Raw genomic sequence first — 17077 nt, forward strand, 5'->3', positions numbered from 1 at the left:
TCCTCATCTCATTCCTAAATGGCCTACCCCTTATCCTAAGACTGTGTCCCCTGGTTCTGGACTTCCCCAACATTGAGAACAGTCTACCCGCATCTAACCTGTCCTGTCCCATCAGAATCTTGTATGTTTCTATGAGATCCCCTCTCATCCTTCTAAACTCCAATGTATAAAGGCCCAGTTGATCCAGTCTCTCCTCATATGTCAGTCTGGCCATCCCGGGAATCAGTCTGGTGAACCTTCGCTGCACTCCCTCAATAGCAAGAATGTCCTTCCTCAGATTAGGAGAACAAAATTGAAAATATTCCAGGTGAGGCCTCACCAAGGCCCTGGGGGTAATCTACTTACATGGATAGAGAACTGGTTGGCAGACAGGAAGCAGAGAGTTGGGATAAACGGTTCCTTTTCAGAATGGCAGGCAGTGACTAGTGGGGTGCCACAGGGCTCAGTGCTGGGACCCCAGCTATTTACAATATACATTAATGATTTAGATGAAGGAATTGAGTGTAATATCTCCAAGTTTGCAGATGACACTAAACTGGGTGGCGGTGTGAGCAGTGAGGAGGACGCTAAGAGGCTGCAGGGTGACTTGGACGGGTTAGGTGAGTGGGCAAATGCATGGCAGCTGCAGTATAATGTGGATAAATGTGAGGTTACCCACTTTGGTGGCAAAAACACAAAGGCAGAATAATATCTGAATGGCAACAGATTAGGAAAAGGGGAGGTGGAATGAGACCTGGGTGTCATGGTACATCAGTCATTGAAAGTTGACATGCAGGTACAGCAGGCAGTGAAGAAGGCAAATGGTATGTTGGCCTTCATAGCTAGGGGATTTGAGTATAGGAACAGGGAGGTCTTACTGCAGTTGTACAGGGCCTTGGTGAGTCCTCACCTGGAATATTGTGTTCAGTTTTGGTCTCCTAATCTGAGGAAGGACATTCTTGCTATTGAGGGAGTGCAGCGAAGGTTCACCAGACTGATTCCCGGGATGGCAGGACTGACATATGAGGAAAGACTGGATCGACTAGGCCTGTATTCACTGGAGTTTTGAAGGATGAGAGGGGATCTCATAGAAACATAAAATTCTGACTGGACTGGACAGGTTAGATGCAGGAAGAATGTTCCCGATGCTGAGGAAGTCCAGAACCAGAGAACATAGTCTAAGGATAAGGGGTAAGCCATTTAGGACTGAGATGAGGAGAAACTTCTTCACTCAGAGAGTTGTTAACCTGTGGAATTCTCTACCGCAGAGAGTTGTTGATATCAGTTCATTAGAATATTCAAGAGGGAGTTAGATATGGCCCTTACGGCTAAAGGGATCAAGGGGTATGGAGAGAAAGCAGGAAAGGGGTACTGAGGTGAATGCTCAGCCATGATCTTATTGAATGGTGGTGCAGGCTCGAAGGGCCGAATGGTCTACTCCTGCACCTATTTTCTATCTTTCTATTTGTCCCCAAATCGGTATGAACCAGAATGAATACAGGAACTGTGAATGGCTTCCGCAGGGTCCTAATGCCTGTCCTGTGAAATGTAACAAACTAATCGAGTATGAACACAACACTGCCATCCGAAAAAATAGGGCAGTGGTTATGATCTAAAATTATTGAGCTCAATGTTGAGACCAGAAGGCTGTAAGTGCCTATTCAAAAGGTGAGATGCTGTTCCTCAAGCTTATGTTGCGCTTCATTGGAGCAGTGTAGGAGACCGAAGACAGGGAGGTCAGAGTGAGAGTGATGTGGTGAATTAAAGTGACTGGCAACCAGAAGCTCGGGGTCACACTTGCCGACTGAACGAAGTGTTACGCAAAGCAGTCAGCTAATCTGCGTTTGGTCTCCTCAATGTAGAGGAGACCGCATTGTAAGCAACGAATACAGTATACTAAATTGAAATGAGCAGTTTTCAGTTTCCTGGCCCTTCCTGTGGGAGTCAGTGGGCTTATAATGAATATGGGTCTATAGCCTATCCCCACAAATGGAGACAGAGAAGTCGAGGAAGGAAGGGAAGAGTCAGAGAAGGATGATGTGAAGGCGAGGGAAGGGTGGAAATTGGATCACGATGTGGTCTCCTCAACATTGGGGAGATCAAATGCGGATTGGGTGACCCTTTGCATAACAACTCGATTAGGCACTTACAGCCTTCCAGACTCTACATTGAACTCAACAATTTCAGATTATAACCTCTGCCCCATTTTTATGGATGGCAGCTGTGATGATACTGCTGTTCCCATTTACACCTCTTCTAGACCCATCATTTGTTCTTTGTCGCATTACTGTTACCTTTTTCCTGGCACCATCATCCCTTTTAGTTTTTAATCTCTTTTGCCTTTCACCCTATCACAGACCTTCCCTTTTGTTCTTTCCTCCCCTCCACCCATTCCCCGCACTTGCTTAAAACCTGTTATATCTCTAACTTTTTAAAGTTCTGACGAAAGGTCATCGACCTGAGACATTAACTCTCTTTCTCTCACCACAGATACTGCCTGACCTGCTGAGTATTTCCAGCATTTTCTGTTTTTATTTCAGATTTCGAGTTTCTGCAATATTTTGCTTTTGTATTTATGTTCTTTGAGTTGAGTGTGACAATGTGGACAACCAAGTTATTTTCCTCTTTGCCTCGAGTGATAGCATCAGTCCAGTTATGGAGAGGATTAAATTCAGTGCAGTGTTTTTTTTACACTATTTCAACAAAGTGGTTCAATTCCTGACACAGGTATCTCATACTGTGCCAGTGTAATGATTACCTTTCGTACATCTCATAGTCTGTCTCAGGGAGATTACTGGATTAGTGCCAGGATATGAGCAAATTTGTACTGGGGCCTCAGATTCATTGGAAAATGGATTTTGTACTTGATGAGCTGAGGCCATTGGCCTGAAATATTGATATTTTATATTTCATGGAGCTGTTGTTGAAATGTGTGCACCTTAATGATAAATGGCAACATTTTCTGTCCCAGGTGGCACGCCGTTGGGGAATCCAGAAGAATCGCCCTGCTATGAACTATGATAAGCTGAGCCGCTCACTGCGCTACTACTATGAGAAAGGAATCATGCAAAAAGTAAGCGACATGCATAAGTCATCTTTCTGATAATTTCTTCAAATTTTAGCTGGATAACATCCAAATGACACAAACAGGTATATGGTAGCACTCCTTAAATTGAGAAAACATTTCCCAGTATCCTAACTTACTTTCAATGCAACAAAATGGAATAATGTTACTTCTATAGAAAGATACATTTTGATAAATTTGCTGAAGTTCTTTGAGGATGTAACAAGTAGGGTGGATAAGGGGGAACCAGTGGATGTGGTGTATTTGGATTTCCAGAAGGCATTTGATAAGGTGCCACATAAAAGGTTATTGCACAAGATGATAGTTGACGGGGTTGGGGGTAATATATTAGCATGGATAGAGGATTGGCTAACTAACAGAAAACGGAGAGTTGGGATAAATGGGTCATTTTCCAGTTGTCAAACAGTGACTAGTGGGGTACCGCAAGGATCGGTGCTGGGCCCTCAACTATTTACAATTTATATTAATGATTTGGATGAAAGGACCGAGTGTAATGTAGCCAACTTTGCTGACGATACAAAGATGGGTGGGAAAGCAAGTTATGAGGAGGACTCAAAATATCTGCAAAGGGATATCGACAGACTAAGTGAATGGGCAAAAATTTGGCAGATGGAGTATCGGGCCCAACATTGGCCATGACTTGCATCAATTTTTTTGGAGTAAGTTGTTTTTTCTGGCATAAGTTAGAAAATACCATTTTCCCCCAAAGATTTGCTCCAGAGTAAGTCAGTTAGGTACGATTTTTTTTTAGGTCAGTTTTTTTTTCAAAAGGGGGCGTTCCCAGACACTTACGCCAGTTTTAGCCATTTATGCCACTTTGGCCAGCAAAAACGTACTCCAAATCGACTTAGGTCAGCGTATGTGGCCAGCTCTGAAAAACCTTGCGGGCAATTAAGAAAAAGCAGCGCACATTCAGCAGACATTACCGCCGAGATAGGGGAGGGGAGGGAACTGGAGAGGACCTCAACAATCAAGCAGCAAACATTAAGGAAAAGCTCAAACAATTAAAATACAATAAAAAAAGAAGTAAATCCTACCTTATCTTTAAAGTCTGCCCGGGAAAGGCAGCAGGCCAGCCTGTGTGTGAGGCCATTCGGCCTGGGATAGGGGAGGGAAGACATACTGGAGAAGCTGTAGCTGCTGGAGCTGCACGTTTAATAGCTGGGGGTGGGGCGGGGAGCCAGCCCGCCGAGCCAACGGAGAAGCTGCTGGAGTTGGGCATTTAATCGCAGGGGGAAAGCGGCGGGGGTGGGGGGAGAGAGAGAGTTGCGCGTTTAATCGCGGGGGTGGGGGGGCGGGCAGCGGGGAGAGAGCTCGCCAAGCCACTGGAGAAGCTGCTGGAGCTGCGCATTTAATCGCGGTGATGGGGCGGGGGAGAGAGCCTGCTGAGCCACCAGAGAAGCTGCTGGAGTTGCGCGTTTAATCGCGGGGGTGGGGGGAGAGAGCTCTCCTGGCAGGCAGCAATTACAGCTGCGATGCTCTTTAAAAATGGCAGAGTGCCAAGTTTTCGCATGCGCGAAGGTGCCGGCAGTGTTTTCGGCGCGGGCATTTGGCACCGCCCACCACTTCACCATCAACGCCATGCCAGGATTCCTGGGACTGTAGAAGCGGCCGGGATGGGGCAAGTTTTTGCCGGTGCCATTTCCAGCACGCAAAGTCGGCGCGCTTGAGGTCAGTGCGCCAACAAAACTGCTTGGGGAAAATCTAGCCCATAATGTGGGAAAGTGTGAAGTTATCCACTTTGGCGGAAAAAATAAAAAAGTAAATTATAATTTAAATGGAGAAAAATTACAAAGCGCTGCAGTAAAGAGGAACCAGGGGGTCCTTGTGCATGAAACACAAAAAGTTAGTATGCAGGTACAGCAAGTAATCAGGAAGGCAAATGGAATGTTGGCCTTTATTGCAGGGGGGATAGAGTATAAAACACAGAAGTCCTGCTACAACTGTACAAGGTATTGGTGAGGCCACACCTGGAGTACTGCGTACAGTTTTGGTCTCCTTATTTAAGGAGGGATACACTTGCATTGGAGGCAATTCAAAGAAGGTTTACTCGGTTGATTCCTGAGATGAAGGGGTTGACTTATGAAGAAAGGTTGAGCAGCTTGGGCCTGTACTCATTGGAGTTCAGAAGAATGTGAGGTGATCTTATTGAGACATGTAAGATAATGAGGGAGCTTGATAAGGTAGATGCAGAGAGGATGTTTCCACTCATCGGGGAAACTAGAACTAGGACGCATAATTTCAAAATAAGGGGTAGCCCATTTAAAACTGAGACGAGGAGGAATTTCTTCACTCAGAGGGTTGTAAATCTGTGGAATTCTCTGCCCCAGAGAGCTGTGGAGGCTGGATCATTGAATATATTTAAGGCGACGATGGACAGATTTTTGAGCGATAAGGGAATAAAGGGTTATGGGGAGCGGGCAGGGAACTGGAGCTGAGTCCATGATCAGATCAGCCATGATCTTATTGAAATGCAGAGCAGGCTCAAGGGGCCAAATGGCCTACTCCTGCTCCTATTTATTATGTCCTTAAAGACCACGACCTTTCTTGCAGCAGGAACTTGAGCTCCACATTTTCATTGTTTAAATCTTCAGGAGCTGCACCTCAGTTTAATGGCAGCTGGTGGTTTCACTCTCAAACTGCCTGATCTCTGTATTGATTGCTTTTTCATTTAGTCTGCATTCACCAATAGTCCAACTGGTCAAGATAGTCAGTATCTGAGTAATACAGAACAGAATTGCCCAAGATTTGATCAGCTAGATGTTTAGCTGAGGTAGCTGATGTAGGAGAAGAAAATTGGTCAGGTTTCCATCTCCTGATTGTTATTTGGCTACCTCTGCTGGAAGCGTGCATTTTGGAAATCAGATGAGGACAGGATAAGGTCTGTGATGCCCTCATGATTGAATAGTCTATCAGCACTTACTAACCTTGGATGGCGAAGCCCTACAATTTTTCTGGCGAATTTGGGGTGGAGTAGAGCTGCTCAGCCATGGATGTGCCTTTTATTCCTTCCGAAATTCCAGTTTCCGTGCATTTGCACATTTTAGGATGATGACCTCGCCATTTTCAGCCCTCTTGGTGTGCCAACCTCAGTGAGAAGGAGAGATGTTGCTACAGCACCTTACCACAGCATAAGTCCCTTCGGCGGGGGACAGAAGCGGCCGGTGCAGAGTCCCTTCGGCGGGGGACAGAAGCGGCCGGTGCAGAATCCCTTCGGCGGGGGACAGAAGCGGCCGGTGCAGAGTCCATTCGGCCGGGGACAGAAGCGGCCGGTGCAGAGTCCCTTCGGCGGGGGACAGAAGCAGCCGGTGCAGAGTCCCTTCGGCCGGGGACAGAAGCGGCCGGTGCAGAGTCCCTTCGGCGGGGGACAGAAGCAGCCGGTGCAGAGTCCCTTCGGCCGGGGACAGAAGCGGCCGGTGCAGAGTCCCTTCGGCCGGGGACAGAAGCAGCCGGTGCAGAGTCCCTTCGGCCGGGGACAGAAGCGGCCGGTGCAGAGTCCATTCGGCCGGGGACAGAAGCGGCCGGTGCAGAGTCCCTTCGGCGGGGGACAGAAGCAGCCGGTGCAGAGTCCCTTCGGCGGGGGACAGAAGTGGCCGGTGCAGAATCCCTTCGGCCGGGGACAGAAGCGGCCGGTGCAGAGTCCATTCGGCCGGGGACAGAAGCGGCCGGTGCAGAGTCCATTCGGCCGGGGACAGAAGTGGCCGGTGCAGAGTCCATTCGGCCGGGGACAGAAGCGGCCGGTGCAGAGTCCCTTCGGCGGGGGACAGAAGCAGCCGGTGCAGAGTCCCTTCGGCGGGGGACAGAAGCGGCCGGTGCAGAATCCCTTCGGCGGGGGACAGAAGCGGCCGGTGCAGAGTCCCTTCGGCCGGGGACAGAAGCGGCCGGTGCAGAGTCCCTTCGGCTGGGGACAGAAGCGGCTGGTGCAGAGTCCCTTCGGCGGGGGACAGAAGCGGCCGGTGCAGAGTCCCTTCGGCCGGGGACAGAAGCAGCCGGTGCAGAGTCCCTTCGGCGGGGGACAGAAGCGGCCGGTGCAGAGTCCCTTCGGCGGGGGACAGAAGCGGCCGGTGCAGAGTCCCTTCGGCGAGGGACAGAAGCAGCCGGTGCAGAGTCCCTTCGGCCGGGGACAGAAGCAGCCGGTGCAGAGTCCCTTCGGCGAGGGACAGAAGCGGCCGGTGCAGAGTTCCTTCGGCCGGGGACAGAAGCGGCCGGTGCAGAGTCCCTTCAGCCGGGGACAGAAGCGGCCGGTGCAGAGTCCCTTCGGCCGGGGACAGAAGCGGCCGGTGCAGAGTCCCTTCGGCCGGGGACAGAAGCGGCCGGTGCAGAGTCCCTTCGGCCGGGGACAGAAGCGGCCGGTGCAGAGTCCCTTCGGCCGGGGACAGAAGCAGCCGGTGCAGAGTCCCTTCGGCCGGGGACAGAAGCGGCCGGTGCAGAGTCCCTTCGGCCGGGGACAGAAGCGGCCAGAGTGTGCACAAGTGGACAGCAGGTAACTCATCTGTCGACTCCTCTTTGGCTAGCTTTGGCCACAGCTTCACTTTAACACAGTGTCGGCCGCTTCTGTACCCGGCCCGGGCCAGGGGGTTTCTGCACCGGATTCGGAGGGCATCTGGCCAGCTGAGGGGACTCCGGGACGAACTACCAAAGGGACTCGAGGATGTGGGGCCGGCCGAAGGGACTCCCAAGGCCAGCGTTCAATCCGCCGAAGGGACTCCAAGGCCGGTGCTGAACCGGCTGAAGGGACCGAGGCATGGCATCATCTCATACTCCCAACCAACTTTTAATTATTTTTTTTTAACTTTTAGCCAACTTTTAAACTTATTAAACAATTTGGGAGAACTTTTAAATCTTACATTTTAGACTCTCAACCAAACTACTTTTAAACATTTATTATTAACCTACATCTTTGACTTTTAACAACTTTTAGAAACTTTTTAAATTGGGGAAACTTTTATAATCTAATATTGAGTTACATCTTAGATTTTTAACAACTCTTAGAAACTTCTTAAAACATTTTAACAACTCTTAGAAACTTTTGAAATAAATTGAGAACCTTTATCAACTTTTAAGCTTTTAAAATAACTTTGGAAGTCACCTTCCTAATGCCTGCCCCCCAACTAAGCCTCGGGCCATCTACCATCAATGGCGCTACCCGACGCCGAGCTTGCGGCCAACACTTCACCATGGGCAATTAGACTTATAGAGCTGTGCCTGGTCTCCAGTTGTCTTGGACCCCCTTGCCACTGGACCAAGACCTTGCTCAGCTAAGCCCGTGTGGTTGCCGATGTTCAGCGACCACCCCACGTTAAAAGAACTCATGCACAGGCATCTTCCACTCCATAAGTATGAAGTTTGGGACCTGGAATGTCAGGACCCTCATGGACAATCCGAACAGCAACAGGCCGGAACGCCGCACCGCCATAGTTGCCCGGGAACTCGGACGTTTTGACATTGATATCACCACCCTAAGCAAGACCCGGCGGGCAGGGGAAGGCCAGTTGAAGGAACATGGTGAAGGTTGTACTTTCTTCTGGCAAGGGAAACCAGAGGCAGAACGCCGCCTTCATGGAGTCGGCTTTGCCGTCAAGAATGAGCTGGTCGACCGTCTCAAAAACTCCCCCTGTGGGGTCAACGAATGCCTCATGACTCTCCGTATCACCCTATCTGGGAACCAATGTGCCATAGTCATCAGTGCGTACGCCCCCACACTCGATGCAACGGATGAGGCTAAAGAGGGTTTTTATTCCAACCTCGAGACATCCTTGTCCCATGTCCCCACCGGTGACAAATTGATCCTCCTGGGTGATTTTAATGCCAGGGTCGGCAAAGACACAGCCCTCTGGGGAGGCGTGATTGGCAGAGAGGGGGTAGGGAAAGCCAATTCCAGTGGTACCCTACTCCTGACAAAATCTCTAGAACATGAACTCCTCATTACCAACACTCTGTTCCGCCAAAGGGACAAATACAAGGCATCGTCGCAACACCCTTGCTCCAAACACTGGCACCTGCACAACTATGTCATCGTCCGAGCCAGGGATCACAAGGAAGTGCACATCACCCGCGCCATGACAGGAGCTGACGATTGCTGGACGGACCATTGCCTAATCCGATCCATCATCAACATTAACATTGACCCAAAGCAGAGAGGACAGCAGAAGCAGTTCTGCAAAGAAGTTAATGCCGGGGCACTTAGACCCAGCTAAGAGAGCCCTATACAGCCAGTGCTTCACAGCCAATCTGGCGTGCCTTAATGACCCTGAGATGCTGAATCCCCATAGTGCTTGGTCTGCCCTCCAGACCTCTCTAACCAGTGCCTGTGAGACACTTGGTCACTCAACCAGAAAACATCAGGACTGGTTTGATGAATATGATCAGGAGATCAAAGAATTAATAGATCGCAAGCGCAAAGCATTTCTGAGCCTCAAGCAACAGCCCAATTCGGGAGCTGCACAACAACATTACAGACGGCTCAAGGCTCAGGTCCAACAAAAAACTCAGGACCTAAAGAACAGGTGGTGGATGGAGAAAGCACAGGAGATACAACAACTGGCTGACAGCCACGATATGCGAGGATTCTTCACTGCAGTCAAGGCCACCTACAGTCCAAATTCCCAAGGCCTCACCCCACTCCTGGCCAAGAATGGGGAAACACTCATCAAGGACACCGACGCTGTCGGGGCCCGATGGGAGGAACACTTTGAAGATCTCCTCAATCAAGACTCTGCCTTTGACTCGAGTGTTCTCGATTCCACCCCGCAGCATGCCACCCGCCACATGAAACTCCAACGTTGCACGAGGGTCGACAAAGCCATAAAACAACTTAAGAATAATAAGGCTACGGGGGCGGATGAAATCCCTGCTGAGGCGCTAAAATATGGCGGAGAAGCGCTGTTGGCGCGGATACATGACCTCATCTCTCTCATCTGGAGGGAGGAGAGCATGCCGGGAGATCTCAGAGATGCAGTGATTGTGACCATTTTTAAAAAGTGGGACAAGTCCGACTGCGGCAACTGCAGGGGAATCTCCCTGCTTTCAGCCACTGGGAAAGTTGTCACTCGAGTTCTCCTCAACCGTCTTCTCCCTGTGGCCGAGGAGCTCCTCCCCGAATCACAATGTGGATTTCGTCCCCTACGGGGCACAACAGACATGATCTTTGCAGCGAGCCAGTTGCAGGAAAAGTGCAGGGAGCAGCGCCAGCCCTTATACATGGCCTTTTCGATCTTACAAAGGCCTTTGACACTGTCAACTGTGAGGGTCCGTTTCGGATGCCCCCAAAAGTTTGTCAACATCCTTCATGATGACATGCAGGCTGTGATCCTTACCAACGGATCCATTACAGACCCAATTCACATCCGGACCGGGGTCAAACAGGGCTGCGTTATTGCTTCAACCCTCTTCTCAATCTTCCTCACCGCCATGCTCCACCTCACAATCAACAAGTTCCCCGCTGGAGTGGAATTAAACTACAGAACCAGTGAGAAGCTGTTTAATCTACGCTGCCTCCAGGCCAGATCCAAGATTACCCCAACCTCTGTCATTGAGCTGCAGTATGCGGACGATGCCTGCGTCTGTGCACATTCAGAGACTGAACTCCAGGATATAGTCAATGTATTCACTGAGGCATATGAAAGCATGGGCCTTACGCTTAACATCTGTAAGACAAAGGTCCTTCACCAGCCTGTCATCGCCGCACAGCATTGCCCTCCAATCATCAAGATCCACGGCGTGGCCCTGGACAACGTGGACCATTTCCCATATCTCGGGAGCCTCTTATCAACAAAGGCAGACATTGATGTGGAGATTCAGCACCGCCTCCAGTGCGCCAGTGAAGCCTTCGGCCGTCTGAGGAAAAGAGTGTTTGAAGACCAAGCCCTCAAATCTACCACCAAACTCATGGTCTACAGGGCTGCAGTAATACCCGCCCTCCTGTATGGGTCTGAGGCATGGACGATGTACAGAAGGCACCTCAAGTCCCTAGAGATATATCACCAACGATGTCTCCGCAAGATCCTGCAAATCTCCTGGGAGGACAGGCGCACCAACATCAGTGTCCTTGACCAGACTAACATCCCCATTATTGAAGCACTGACCACATTCGATCAGCTTCGCTGGGCAGGCCACATAGTACGCATGCCAGATACGAGACTCCCTAAGCAAATGCTTTATGCGGAGCTCCTTCATGGTAAACGAGCCAAAGGAGGACAGTGGAAACGTTATAAGGACACCCTCAAAGCCTCCCTGGTAAAGTGCGACATCACCACTGACTCCTGGGAAACCCTGGCCGCAGACCGCCCTAGGTGGAGAAAGTGCATCCGGGAGGGCATTGAGCTCCTTGGGGCTCGACGCAAGGAGCATGAAGAGGCCAGGGCAGGCAGCGGAAGGAGCCCGCGGCAAACCAACCCTACCGACCCCTTCCCCCGACGAATATCTGTCCCACCTGTAACAGGATCTGTGGCTCTCGTATCGAACTGTTCAGCCATCAAAGAACTCACTTTGGGAGTGAAAGCATGTCCTCCTCGATTCCGAGGGACTGCCTATGATGATGAGCATAAGTAGGCTGACTGTGCTCTCATATGTTTATAAGTCTGCATGTATGACGTTGCACCTATTGTTCTTCAATTTAAATTTTACGTATTTTGAGACAGAAGGTGAGTATAAAAAATGCTTCAAAAACGATTTATATGGAGAAGCGAAAAGATGTTTCTTTACTAAACTTGTACTGTACTGTTACTCCATAGAGACTAGGTATATGGTTATATAGAATATCTGTCTTGTTGGAAAACTATTTTAAGTGAAATAATTTGAAAACAAACCTCTATCTAAAATCTGTCAAATAAAATGTCAGCGGGGGTTTTTAAAGCACTAGATGTATCTCCTGTGTAAATGTGCATCAGTGCTCTCCTTACAGTGTGACATTCTGTCTGAACAGATATACATAGATATAATTTGGATTCAAGAAAAGTGACCAACAGATACTCCACACGCATGTTGTGATAATTAATGTAACTTATTTAGAAATTGCATTTTCATAGTTACCACAATCATCATCATCATAGGCAGTGCCTTGAAATCGAGGAAGAATTACTTCCACTCTAAAAGTGAGTTCTCAGGTGTCTAAACAGTCCAATGCGGGAACCACAGTCTCTGTCACAGGTGGGACAGACAGTCGTTGGAGGAAAAGGTGGGTGGTGGGTCTGGTTTGCCGCACGCCCCTTCCGCTGCCTGCGCTTGTTTTCTGCATGCTCTTGGCGACGAGACTCGAGGTGCTCAGCGCCCTCCCAGATGCTTTTCCTCCACTTAGGGCGGTCTTTGGCCAGGGACTCCCAGGTGTCGGTGGGGATGTTGCACTTTATCAGGGAGGCTTTGCGGATGTCTTTGAAATGTTTCCTCTGCCCACCTGGGGCTGGCTTGCTGTGTAGGAGTTCTCAGTAGAGCGCTTGCTTTGAGAGTCTTGTGTCGGGCATGTGAACAATGTGACCTGCCCAACGGAGCTGGTCGAGTGTAGTCAGTGCTTCGATGCTGGGAAAGCATGGGCCTTACACTAAACATCCGTAAGACAAAGGTCCTCCACCAACCTGATCCCGTTACAATAGGAAAGCTTAGGAATACCTACATTATATAATGGTTATGCTGTTTAGATTCCAGTAATTGATGAGCAATTAAGTTTGCTGTTTCTAATATTGGGAATGAGGTATGGACTTAAAAATCATGCCCTTCATTCTTCTGCACAACAGAATAAGATCCTATAGAACTCAGTAAGTGAAATATTGATTTTAAAAGAAGAATTGCTTAATTGTCACCTTTATCTATTTTGGTGCTTGTTAAATGAGAGATGTTAATGCTGGGGAATAGAACAGTTTTACTTTTGCAACTACTGTCAACAGTAAACATTTACACTTCCGGTTTAGCATAGGTTAAATGTTAGAACAAACCTTCCTCAACTTTACTCTAAAAATATGGCTTCACATCAACCTTGAACAGTAATTTCTTCTAACATACTCGTTTCCTAAACAAACTATTATGCCATCTCTGGGCAACGTTGACTGTTAATCTCCAGGGGTTTTGTGCTCACTATGAACTGAGACTGCTCAAACTTATTTCACTTAAAACCTTTACAGCCAATAAGAAGACCTTTAACTCATCACTCCGAGTTGAATTCTAACTGAAGTCCCAGAGGTAATAGAACAGCTAGCCATCTACTCCCAAAACCCAGTCCCTGGAAAATTAAATATTAGTTAAGCGCGCTGCAGTTACTCCTGAATTTTCCTAATTAGAATCCAGTGCTGGAAAGACTAGCAATCTATAGTATTTCTATGGAGCCACTCACTTACTCCCATAGGTTACACCCATTGGGCAGCTCCCTTGGTGGGAGGGAAATCTCTCTACAGGAAAAAATAACAATGATTGTTACATCTCTAATGAAGTAGCAATTTTTAATGAGTCTTTTTGTACTTCATAGATGAAGGGAATACTTAATATTGGAAGTTCCTACATTACTTTCCTTCCCCTTTAAATAAATGGCTAGGATTATATTTGTTATTTGTTGTAGGTCCCCACTGTATGTTTGGATATTCTTCAGCCAGGTAATACAGTAAAGAGAAGATCCAAATGACAGATGTGGTTAGAAAAACAATTGTCCTATCCTGAAATTGCTAATGAAAAGTTCCCATATCTTTAAAAAAAAATTCTCACCAGTAAAATCTTTCTTGTATTTGGAGGGTGTTTTTAAGCTTATTTTAATATTAAAGTTTCACATTCTGTATTTAGACTGGCCAGCAATTTTATCCTCAGCTATTTTGGTCTAATACGCTTTCGATTTGATTTGAAGATTTAAACTCTATGTGAAAATGTTTCTTTGCTTTTTGTAGGTTGCTGGAGAAAGATACGTGTATAAATTTGTCTGTGATCCAGAAGCGCTTTTCTCAATGGCTTTCCCAGACAACCAGAGGCCAGTGCTGAAAACTGACATGGAGCGTCACATCAATGAAGAGGACACTGTCCCTCTCTCCCATTTTGATGAGAACATGGCCTATATACAAGATAGTGGCTGTTGCAATCCCCATCCATACAATGAAGCCTATGTGTACTGATGCAACCATGATGGGGCAGTCACTCCATGTTTCTTTTTTCTCTGTTATTTTCCTCTGTAGACCGTGACCCAATCTGGATTTACTTCATCGCTTCAGCATCTCTGACATCGAGCAGTGGGTCCACAGTTTCTGTCGCATTAACCCCATGGTCCACCACCAGGGACAGTGCACTTTATGAAAAGACTCAGTAGAGTTCTACATGTTTTTTTTCAGGGTGGGGTGGGGAGGGGGGTACGGGAGTGGTTTTCATTTTTGCCTAAATGTTTTTTTTTGGTGGTAAGGGAGGGATGGGAGGGTTGGGAATTGCATACATTTAAATGGTTTGATTGATGCTATCTTATGGATTTTTGTTTCGTATCAGCTAAAAACTTACTAAGTCAAACTTACAAGAAATCTGCTGATATCAGTAATAAAATAAATTGCATATCTAATATTGCTGTGTTAACACAGCCAGCACTCTTTAAGAATCTATATCTAAGTAGGTACATAGTACTTTTTTGTCAGGGTACACATTAATATACAGTCAAGCATTTTACTGCTGTGTCATACTTGTTTAAAATATATGAATACTAGAATATGCTGAAGCTTCTGCTGCAGTCTCCTTTTCTGTAAATTCTTTTAAATGCAGGGTTTATTAAAGCAATTTGAAGCATTGCTGTAAGTACAGGTAGTATTTCAGGACAAAGAATAGACAACTTGAAACATTTACTGCTTAGGATGTAGCTTATGCTGTAGTTATACTATAAGCAACTGTACGCTTTAGGAATTGGTAAAAGATTATCCACCTACAACTTGCTAAAGGAAATTTTTATGCGAAAGACTTCTAGATTAATGGAAACTTATCTCATGTGACCTGTCAATTGCAACATTTCATTTGCACCCACTTCAGTTTTCAAATCCAGGCACTGAAGTAGCCATGGTGTGAAACCCATGACAAGAATAGAACCTGGCAAAAAGGACAAGCTGCATTTTTGATAGTTCTTTACAAATTTTTAACAAAATGTCAGAGGGTTACTTAGAACACATGAACCTTGGAATTACACTGAGCAATATTAGCATATGGACATTCATATCTGTTATCTCAACAAAGGCATTAGTCCCTTTATTTTAAACAGGTTAACATCTTGACAAAGGGCTTTGATATGAACACATTAAACTTTCCTACTGTAATATCGTTCAGCATAATTTCAATGTTGTTCTCCAGTAGAAGGATTTCCCAAGAATAGATAATCTTTTGTCAAATCTCAATTATAGCTCTCACATATCACTGCACTTTTTTGTGGTTACAGTTTTTCTCTAAAACAATTGGAGTACCATACCTAAAAGTTACACCGGTGTACTGGTGCTATATTTAGATGGCAGAACTTGTGCATGTAGAGGGACAGTGCGCACCCAAATTTGACAGAACTTGCACTCTATGTCATTTCTGGCAGAACAACACGATAGCAAAGCTACAGATATCCCTAGGATTAAGTTTCTATTCTAACCACTAGATGTGTAAGAAGTTTCTCTTTGCTTTCTTGAAGCAGTGTTTTCTTCAGTTAGTAATGTGCATCAATGCTAAGTACAGCTGTGAGAAGAAACCTTTGTGTGTCCATTCTCTTAAGAAAGCTGACTATTCTGCACTATTTTAGAAACCTTTGATATTGACCATGTGTTGCATTTGTTGCATTTTCTTTTCATATCAGAATGGTTGATAGGCTTCTATAGAAACTGAAACTAGGAAAATTGTGTAGCTTTTAATCCCTCTCTTATCATTACTATAAATGTACTCTGGGCTACTTTTTCAAAATCTTTTGTAAAAATACTTCGGGGGAGAAATTGCCTCATACCTCGATTGGGGGCAGTAACCTTCCGGGACCGAGACTTTTATTGCCCAGCCCGGAAGTCTCGTCCCTGACGTGGAATTGGGCCTTACGCCCCTCAAAGAAAGCAGAGCACTGTCTCCGGCATCCTTTGAGGGGTGCTCCCGGGGCAGTTGCATGGTGCTGAGTCCCATTAAAGGGAAAGGCCGCTGTGCACTCTGCATGGCCCTTTAGTGATCGCCACTAGGCCAGCAGGGACGTGCGAGACCGGGCCAGCGGCATGGCACTCAAAACGGAGTGCCGGGCTGCACAATGGTTGGGCCGACCCAAGAGTTGGCCGGCCAACAAAGATGGTAGCCAGGGACGTTGCATGCCTCACCTTTGAACAGCACCCTGAGAGTGGATGTCCGCCAGCTTCGCGACCCTTGGAGCAATTTGACATCATTGCCAGCTTCAGGGTGCTAACCGCAGGGCACAGTACTGCTGGGACAGCACCTCCCATACCTCCAGGACAATTTCCTGGGAGGCAGTAGTGCCCCCCTCCGGGCGAAAACGTCCTGGTACCCCGTTTACGCCTGCTAGAGGCACTCACGGGGCTATAAAATCTACAATTCGTCCCAATGAATCAGCCTAGGATTTGAATATTGTCAAGTCCTCTGTGTATTTGAGGATTACTCTGGGGTAACCAATCACCAAATACAGGGAGAACTTAAGAACGTCACCACAGTAATACATACTCATAGAGATAATAAAAAAGGAAAATATAGGTTATGAATAATGTATTTTTAAAGCTTCAGCTCTGTTCATATTCTGTTCACCAGTAGACACTGATATTTTTCTTTGTATTGCTAATTTTTTGTCTCCTCTTCACCCTAGTCCACCTCTTATCATTCTCCTGAGCTCAGAGAGCAAGTGCAGGCAATGGTCATTTCACTGGGACTTGATAGTTGGGTACTGGCTGGCAATGACTGCCAGGTTTTCCCTATCGTGAAACCCTGTAACCCCTTTCACCTAGCAATTTTTCATGAGCCAAAAAAACTGTAAATATGCAAAATTATAAATCAAAATATGGAGCAGGTCCATCTGCATCTGAAAAGAGAAAATCCAGGTGAACATTGTGGGTG

General features: G+C 47.1%; 1 protein-coding gene across 3 annotated transcripts in view; it reads left to right on the forward strand.

Moving 5' to 3' along the window:
- The window catches only part of etv1 (ETS variant transcription factor 1), a 186102-nt gene extending 171741 nt beyond the window's left edge, over positions 1 to 14361 (forward strand). For all 3 annotated transcript variants that reach the window (XM_070879983.1, XM_070879982.1, XM_070879984.1), the window contains exons 11-12: positions 2951 to 3052; positions 13927 to 14361. In XM_070879983.1, coding sequence (XP_070736084.1) covers positions 2951 to 3052; positions 13927 to 14148 — 324 coding nt within the window. In that variant the 3' untranslated portion in view covers positions 14149 to 14361. The remainder of the gene's footprint in view (positions 1 to 2950; positions 3053 to 13926) is intronic.
- Positions 14362 to 17077: the final 2716 nt, after the last annotated feature.

This window comes from Pristiophorus japonicus, chromosome 5 (genome assembly GCF_044704955.1).
Source record: "Pristiophorus japonicus isolate sPriJap1 chromosome 5, sPriJap1.hap1, whole genome shotgun sequence".
In the NCBI taxonomy this organism is placed as follows: Eukaryota; Metazoa; Chordata; class Chondrichthyes; family Pristiophoridae; genus Pristiophorus; species Pristiophorus japonicus.